Raw genomic sequence first — 9,030 nt, forward strand, 5'->3', positions numbered from 1 at the left:
TTTAGAAGTTGGGGGCATAGTTATTATTGTTTTTAAATCGAGTCGGATACCCAGCCTACCCAACCACTCGGAGGCGTCCGCATGGTCCTAAAGTACACCGCTGCCTCGTATTGTATCACATTCCAATGATAAAACTGGTCAAAGATGCGCCCCTGTTGTGTTACATTGTCCATGTTTTACAGTGTTTACTGTAACGTCTCCACTTACGACAGGTAGGGTTTGATGGACACATCCAGGCTGGTCTCTGATTCCAGAGGGTAGGCACAGGAGAAAGGCACGCTCACGGGTCGGCTGAAGGACACGTCGGGAACGTGGTAGATGAATAAACTGTTGGAAAAGATGGCGTCCGTTCCGTTTGTCTGGTGAAAGGGGGAAAAGGGAAGAAGATTAGAAGCCAGGAGAGGACCTCTCACCAGTTCTCACAATAATATCACTCTTGGACTATTGTATTTCAGTTCATCTGTTCATCATGTCTCACAGCAAGTGTTCTCTGTTGAACATTTTGGTGAGGAACGGGTCGGGGTCTGTTCTCACCACCAGAGTGTTTCCGCAGGCGCCCTCCTTGCGCTCCACCTGGTACCATACCATGCCGCCACGCTCTTCGTGAGCGTTACACCGGGGGTCGGCCAGGTTAGCGGTGGTGGCGTCCAGACCAGCGGCCTCCAGGTTAGTCCTGTTGAGACCCACCTGTACCAGGCTCCGCCCACATACTACCTCTGGGTGCAGCAAAACAGGCTGATCTGTAAGAGAGGAAGAGAGAGACAGAGGGATGAGAAACAGGCTGATCTGTAAGAGAGGAAGAGAGAGATAGAGGGATGAGAAAATAAAGAAAGAGTGTTTTTCAAAGGGTTCTACTCTGGGGGCAGCCGAAGAACCCTTTTAGGTTCTAGATAGCACCTGTTTTTCTAAGAGAGTACAGTACATAGGTCCTCAAACAGGTGTTTTCTGAGAACTCACCTGGCCTCTCACACCGCCAAGTGACCCCATCGGTGCTCACGCAGGTCTCCCCCGCTCTGCAGGTACCACACATTGCTTTTGGCGTAGTCGTGGCAACCTGTGACTGTGTTGTTGTTGTGGTGCGATTGTTGTCTACTGGTGTTTTTGTCAAGGTGACAACATCTACTGGTGATTTTGTCGTAGTGGTGATATTTACGGATGTTTGTGTTGTTGTGGTGATCTTAACAGGTGTTTGTGTTGTCATGGTGATCTTAACAGGTGTTTGTGTTGTTGTGGTGATCTTAACAGGTGTTTGTGTTGTCATGGTGATCTTAACAGGTGTTTGTGTTGTTGTGGTGATCTTAACAGGTGTTTGTGTTGTCATGGTGATCTTAACAGGTGTTTGTGTTGTTGTGGTGTCTTTTACAGGTGCATTTGTTGTCTTCGTGACCTTTACAGGGGTTTGTGTTGTCGTGGTTGTTGTTGTTGTGGTGGTTGTTGTTGTGGTTGTTGTTCTGACTGGTTTTGGTGTTGTGGTGGGAGCTGACACATCTGGAACAAGGAGTTCAACAGGAGAGACAGTTATGAGGGAACATTCATCGCTCATGTTTTGAAAGAACTAGTATGCTGGTATTACCAGAATCAATATGAATGAATGGATGAATGAATATGCTGAGTACTGTTGATATCTAGGGCCATAAGAAGAACATCATAGTCATTCATCAGCTGGTTATATACACCAAGTAGTAAACAGTTTAAAAATAAATACAACTTCAATTCAAAAGGCAGAACAACATCAACAAGCCCCACTCAGAACTTGGCAAAGCAGCAGGTGAATCCTTACATGCACAATAGGCGAAGAAGCACCCGGGAGGCATGACGAACTTGTACACAAAGTAGTTCCCAGGGCATGCCTTGACGTGGATGGGCTGAGACTGCAGCCAGCAGCAGTCCCCATTGAAGCTGGCGCAGACTGCACTCTGGACAATTTCATCCACCTGCTGGGGGGGAGGAAACGCCAGCCACAAGGGAGCCTGGGTGCCGCACTTGAAGGAATCCACGCACTTGTCCGGCATGGACACGCTCTGGTTGCCGATGAACATGCGGTAATAGCCGTCCCAGCGGACGTTGCGGTCGCAGTGCCTGTTGCCCCCGTGGTTGTTGGTGGAACGCCAGGCGTCGTTCAGGACCGTGTAGATCTTACAGGGGTTGGAGCACTGCTGGATGCCGGCGACCGTGATGCAGTCCTCCCCGTCGGCGCACTCGTTGAAGCCGCAGCTGAACCGGACATGGGCAAGGTTGGTGTTGGAGGTGGGGTAGGAGCGGCGGACACGGCGAGGGGCGTGGTGGTGGTCGGCGGTGGAGGTGTGGCCAGGTAAACAGATGAGGCCGTCTCCGGAGAAGCCCTTCTTACAGGTGCATGTGATGTCACCTGCCATGGGCGAGGTGTGGCAGACGGCTTGTTCGTGACACGCCTCGCAGCTGGTGACAATCGTACCTGTGGGAATTTGGGAATATATGGGTTCATCGTCTTTTTAGGTTGATGCCTCCATTTTAAGGTTCTGAGACTAAAGAGCAGAGAAAATGCAGAAGTCAGTTGTGTGGTGGGTTATTTAAGCAATAAGGCATGCATATATGTACATGGCCAATATACCACAGCTACGGGCTGTTCTTAGGCATGATGCATACCACAAACCCCAGTTGCCTTATTGCTATTATAAACTGGTTACCAATGAAATTAGAGGAGTAAAAATATATGGTCTGATATACCACGGCTTTCAGCCAATCAGCATTCAGGGCTCGAACCACCCAGTTTATAAATACTATTAAACTCTATAAAAATACTTAGTAAATACAATACTTAATACATAATACATGTATCCCTATACTGTCTAACCAAATATATTTGATCTCTTAATATGGCAGACAGTGAGAAAATCTATTTTACAAATTATATATTGTCTGTCATATATAGTATTCATTATGTAATATATATTATGGACACACCTACTCATTCAAGGGTCTATCTTCTGTATACCACCCCTACCTTGTCACAACACAACTGATTAGCTGAAATGCATTGAGAAGGAAAGAAATTGAAATGCATTCCAGGTGACTACCTAATGAAGCTGGTTGAGAGAATGCCAAGAGTGTGCAAAGCTCTCATCAAGGCAAAGGGGGGCTACTTTGAAGAATCAAATGTATAACATGTTAAACACTTTTTTTTTGGGTTACTACATGAGTCCATATGTGTTATTTCATAGTTTTTATGTCTTCACTATTATCATACAATGTAGAAAATAGCAAAAATAAAGAAAAACCCTTGAATGAGTTCAAACTTTTGACTGGAACTGTAAATATTTTGATGTATTAAATATATAGTATATATGTGTGTACCTGAGGTACGTCCAGCTGTTGATGTATTAAATATATAGTATATTTGTGTGTACCTGAGGTACGTCCAGCTGTTGATTTATTAAATATATAGTATATATGTGTGTACCTGAGGTACGTCCAGCTGTTGATTTATTAAATATATAGTATATTTGTGTGTACCTGAGGTATGTCCAGCTGTTGATTTATTAAATATATAGTATATTTGTGTGTACCTGAGGTACGTCCAGCTGTTGATTTATTAAATATATAGTATATATGTGTGTACCTGAGGTATGTCCAGCTGTTGATTTATTAAATATATAGTATATTTGTGTGTACCTGAGGTACGTCCAGCTGTTGATTTATTAAATATATAGTATATTTGTGTGTACCTGAGGTATGTCCAGCTGTTGATTTATTAAATATATAGTATATATGTGTGTACCTGAGGTATGTCCAGCTGTTGATTTATTAAATATATAGTATATATGTGTGTACCTGAGGTATGTCCAGCTGTTGATGTATTAAATATATAGTATATTTGTGTGTACCTGAGGTACGTCCAGCGCTGGACAGAACCAGTAGAGGCACCAGCAGAGCCACCAGGATCATCCTCATCAACACTAGTTACTTCTACAGGGGCAGAAACGGGGAACACAACCTGAAGGAAAATACACTTATTATATTCATACACATTTCATCCACAATTTACATCCACTGGAACGTCAGGCACGTTTAAATGCAAGTTTGACCTGATTTAATTTGACTGTATCTATACAGGTCATCCTATGGTGATAAAACAAATTTTATTTTCTGTCACAAGACTGCAATAAACCCCATTACAAAACATCTAATACAATAATAGATATTAAGCATGGACACACATTCTCTAGAGGATATTATAACATCTAATACAATAATAGATATTAAGCATGGACACACATTCTCTGGAGGATATTATAACATCTAATACAATAATAGATATTAAGCATGGACACACATTCTCTAGAGGATATTATAACATCTAATACAATAATAGATATTAAGCATGGACACACATTCTCTGGAGGATATTATAACATCTAATACAATAATAGATATTAAGCATGGACACACATTCTCTGGAGGATATTATAACATCTAATACAATAATAGATATTAAGCATGGACACACATTCTCTAGAGGATATTATAACATCTAATACAATAATAGATATTAAGCATGGACACACAGAGGAAGCTCAGGAGTGAGAGGAAGCTCAGGCAGGTTGATGGATCTACCAGATCCTGGCTGGCTGGTGGTTTCGGCAGATCCTGGCTGACTGGCAGATCCTGGCTGACTGGCAGATCCTGGCTGACTGGCGGATCCTGGCTGATGGCGGATCCTGGCGGATCCTGGCCGACTGGCAGTTCTGGCAGATCCCGGCCGACTGGCAGATCCCGGCTGACCCTGGCTGACTGGCGGATCCTGGCTGACTGGCGGATCCTGGCCGACTGGCGGATCCTGGCCGACTGGTGGATCCTGGCCGACTGGCAGTTCTGGCAGATCCCGGCCGACTGGCGGATCTGGAAGAGTCTGGTTGACTGGCGGATCTGGAAGAGTCTGGTTGACTGGCAGATCTGGAAGAGTCTGGTTGACTGGCAGATCTGGAAGAGTCTGGTTGACTGGCAGATCTGGAAGAGTCTGGTTGACTGGCAGATCCTGGCAGACTGAAAGATCTGGCTGCTCCATGCTGACTGGCGGCTTTGGCTGCTCCACGCTGACTGGCGGCTTTGGCTGCTCCACGCTGACTGGCGGCTCTGGCTGCTCCATGTAGGCTGACAGCTCTGGCGGCTTCTTACAGACTGGCAGCTCCTTGCAGACTGACAGCTCCTTGCAGACTGGCAGCTCCTTGCAGACTGACAGCTCCTTGCAGACTGACAGCTCCTTGCAGACTGACAGCTCCTTGCAGACTGGCAGCTCCTTGCAGACTGGCAGCTCCTTGCAGACTGGCAGCTCTGGCTGCTCCATGCAGACTGACAGCTCTGGCTGCTTCATGCAGACTGACAGCTCTGGCTGCTTCATGCAGACTGACAGCTCTGGCTGCTTCATGCAGACTGACAGCTCTGGCTGCTTCATGCAGACTGACAGCTCTGGCTGCTTCATGCAGACTGGCAGCTCTGGCTGCTTCATGCAGACTGGCAGCTCTGGCTGCTCCATGCAGGCTGGCAGCTCTGGCTCCTCCATGCAGGCTGGCAGCTCTGGCAGCTCCATGCAGGCTGACAGCTCTGGCTGCGCTGAACAGGCAGGAGACTCCGGCAGCGCAGGAGAGGAGGAAGGCTCTGGCTGCGCTGAACAGGCGGGAGACTCCGGCAGCGCTGTAGAGGAGGAAGGCTCTGGCTGCGCTGAACAGGCGGGAGACTCCGGCAGCGCAGGAGAGGAGAAAGGCTCCGACAGCGCTGGAGAGGCGAGGCGCACTGTAGGCCTGATGCGTGGTGCTGGTACTGGTGGTACTGGACCGAGGACACACACAGGATGCCTGGTGCGGGGAGCTGCCACCGGAGGGCTGGGGTGTGGAGGTGGTACTGAATAGACCGGACCTTGCAGGCGCACTGGAGCTCTTGAGCTCCGAGCCTGCCCAACCTTACCTGGCTTGATGCCCATGCACCCGCACTGGGGACACCGTGCGCACCACTGCATAACACGGAGCCCCCCCGGTAAGCACAGGGAGTTTGCGCAGGTCTCCTACCTGGCGTAGCCCTACTCCCCGTGAGCCACCCCCCAATAAATGTTTGGGGCTGACTCTCGGGCTTCCGTCCGCGCCGCCCTTGCTTGCTTCGCCAACCTCATTCTCCTGTAACCTTCCGTGCACTGCTCCATCGAATCCCAGGCGGGCTCCGGCACTCTCCCTGGGTCGACCACCCACCTGTCTATCTCCTCCCAAGAAGTATAGTCCATACTGTACTCCTCTTTGGGCTGCTCCTGTTGCCTCTTCTCCTGCTGCACCTTTGTGCGGCTACACTCCCCTGGTTTAGCCCAGGGTCCTCTCCCGTCGAGGATTTCCTCCCATGTCCAGAAATCCTTATTCCGCATCTCCTCTTTGGGCTGCTCCTGCCTGTTGACACGCTGCTTGGTCCGTTTGTGGTGGGTGATTCTGTTACGGTTCTCTTGTGGTGAAGGAGAGTCGGACCAAAATGCAGCGTGTAGATTGCGATCCATGTTTATTCAACAAACGTAACACGAATCTATATTAAACACTACAAAACAATAAACGTAACGAAAACCTCTGGAGGATATTATAACATCTAATACAATAATAGATATTAAGCATGGACACACATTCTCTGGAGGATATTATAACATCTAATACAATAATAGATATTAAGCATGGACACACATTCTCTGGAGGATATTATAACATCTAATACAATAATAGATATTAAGCATGGACACACATTCTCTAGAGGATATTATAACATCTAATACAATAATAGATATTAAGCATGGACACACATTCTCTGGAGGATATTATAACATCTAATACAATAATAGATATTAAGCATGGACACACATTCTCTGGAGGATATTATAACATTTCAAACTCAGTGCAGGTATATTAATTTCACCAAACCAAAAATAACTTTGTTTAACCATACAGTATGAATAGTGATCTGAGAGGAGTACTGACTTACCAAATGTTGATGCTGACTGCTGGAACCACCTGTAAACGAGGCATTTATACACTGGTTATCGGGGAGGGGGGGAAGCAGGTCACATTGTGCAATATTCCCAGGGACAAGACCTTAGCCTGGGTCCCAGTCTGTTCCACTCCTTGCCACTCCTTGTCATGATAAACTGTTTGGCAATGACCCTGAGTAAAGGAGTGTAATGTCAGACAAAACTGACTGGATTTCAGACTAACAATAGGTGTGGAAGAGGTTCAATGACAACTATCAATGTTCATACGTAAGGAATGCAACAATCGCCTGATAACCATGGAAACCGGGGCTGTGATTAAGCTAAAGTCTATATGCTCTGTTGGGTGGCCGAATAAATGGGATGTTTTCAAACGAATTAAACAAACTTAAAAGAAATCTCCAAAACCTTAAATCAACAGTACAGGTGTGGTGACTGATGGGAGGCATTAGGTCAACAACATATGATTTATGAGGCGATTAATGTCTCACAATAACCCAGAGAACAATTTAAACATTTGGCTTACTTCTTACCCCCAAGACATGCTAACCTCTCACCATTACAATAACAGGGGAGGTTAGCATTATATATCATACCCCCAAGACATGCTAACCTCTCACCATTACAATGACAGGGAGGTTAGCATTATATATCATACCCCCAAGACATGCTAACCCCTCACCATTACAATAACAGGGGAGGTTAGCATTATATATCTTACCCCCAAGACATGCTAACCTCTCACCATTACAATAACAGGGAGTTAGCATTATATATCATACCCCCAAGACATGCTAACCTCTCACCATTACAATAACAGGGGAGGTTAGCATTATATATCATACCCCCAAGACATGCTAACCTCTCACCATTACAATATCAGGGAGGTTATATTATATATCATCCCCAAGACATGCTAAGGCTCACCATTTAATATCAGGGGACGTTAGCATTATATCATTTCAACCCCAAGACATGCTAACCTCTCAGCCAAAACAACTAACAGGGATGTGTCACTGTCCCAATATTTGGAGCTCACTGTCCAGTGTTCTTGTCATTGTTCCCTTTAAATCACTGTCCCAATACTTTTGGAGCTCACTGTCCAGTGTTCTTGTCATTGTTCCCTTTAAATCGTTCAGTTTTTTTTAGTTGTACTATAGATATTCTGTTTGTACATCTATTTAGTCGCACCATAGTATATGCCTGTTTCAAGGGGAGGTTAGCATTGTTTCACCTATAGATAGACTGTTGCTAACTCTCACCAATACAATCTCCATTTAGTCTTCTGTTTTATATATATGCCTGTTTCAAACATGCTAACCTCTCACCATTACAATAATCTCCATTTAGTCTTCTGCTGAATCAGCAGATGAATGAAAAGATCTGACCATTGATCTTTTTGTCTTATTCCAAACCCTTTTCTCTTTGCTCTAGATGACCAACAATAGCCAGTTGTCACCATGATGACATCATATCAACTATTCACACTGAGGGAAAGGTGAACTGTTCCAACTCATCTAAACACAGACTACAATATTTACCCTAAATTTCTATTAGTGCACTAATTTTGTTTACTAAGATGGTCAAAAGTAGTCCAACTAAAATATGTAATCAGGGTGCCATAAATAGGGAATAGGGTGCCATTTGAAACGGAGCCATAGTGTTCCACAGGCATTATCCCTCTCTCTATGGCTTATAGACGATACAGCAAGTTTTGCTATTTGGTCTTAGTGTTAAGTCACTTCTACATGCCTGAACAATTTGAGAGCTTGGCATTTCATGTTTAGAGCCCATGTGAATCCATGAAACTCATGTATCCATGAATCCATGAAACTCATTAGCACATACTTAAAATAAATGGTTGCACCCTTATATTTTCAGTGGTGAAGAGGGCCTGACAAGGCTTCCTCTCTCCTCAGGACGCTGTATTGGCCCTCAGATCCTCAACATGTTGTACAGCTGCACCACTGAGAGGATGGTGGCTGGCTACATCACCGCTTGGTAAGGCAGTTATGAAGTTAGCACATACTTAAAAAAAAAAC

General features: G+C 45.4%; 1 protein-coding gene across 1 annotated transcript; it reads right to left on the minus strand.

Moving 5' to 3' along the window:
- Positions 1-188: 188 nt before the first annotated feature.
- On the minus strand, positions 189-4,021 carry LOC127932478 (uromodulin-like). The gene is made up of 5 exons (XM_052528186.1): positions 3,864-4,021; positions 1,781-2,434; positions 958-1,488; positions 535-740; positions 189-359 (listed from the first exon to the last, which is right to left on the minus strand). Exons 1-5 carry the CDS (start codon positions 3,928-3,930, stop codon positions 204-206), a joined length of 1,614 nt encoding a protein of 537 aa, XP_052384146.1. The 5' UTR covers positions 3,931-4,021; the 3' UTR covers positions 189-203.
- Positions 4,022-9,030: the final 5,009 nt, after the last annotated feature.

The sequence above is a fragment of the Oncorhynchus keta genome, chromosome 10 (assembly GCF_023373465.1).
Source record: "Oncorhynchus keta strain PuntledgeMale-10-30-2019 chromosome 10, Oket_V2, whole genome shotgun sequence".
Taxonomy (NCBI): Eukaryota; Metazoa; Chordata; class Actinopteri; order Salmoniformes; family Salmonidae; genus Oncorhynchus; species Oncorhynchus keta.

What these genes read in the sequence shown, in the direction of transcription:
- LOC127932478 (XM_052528186.1), bottom strand. Translation starts at nt 3,930, where the DNA reads ATGAGGATGATCCTGGTGGCTCTGCTGGTGCCTCTACTGGTTCTGTCC. An exon ending in CAGCGCTGGACGTACCTCAG is followed by an intron (nt 2,435 to 3,863) that starts GTACACACAAAT and finishes AAATTCCCACAG; the next exon opens with GTACGATTGTCACCAGCTGC. An exon ending in TTGGCGGTGTGAGAGGCCAG is followed by an intron (nt 741 to 957) that starts GTGAGTTCTCAG and finishes CCTCTCTTACAG; the next exon opens with ATCAGCCTGTTTTGCTGCAC.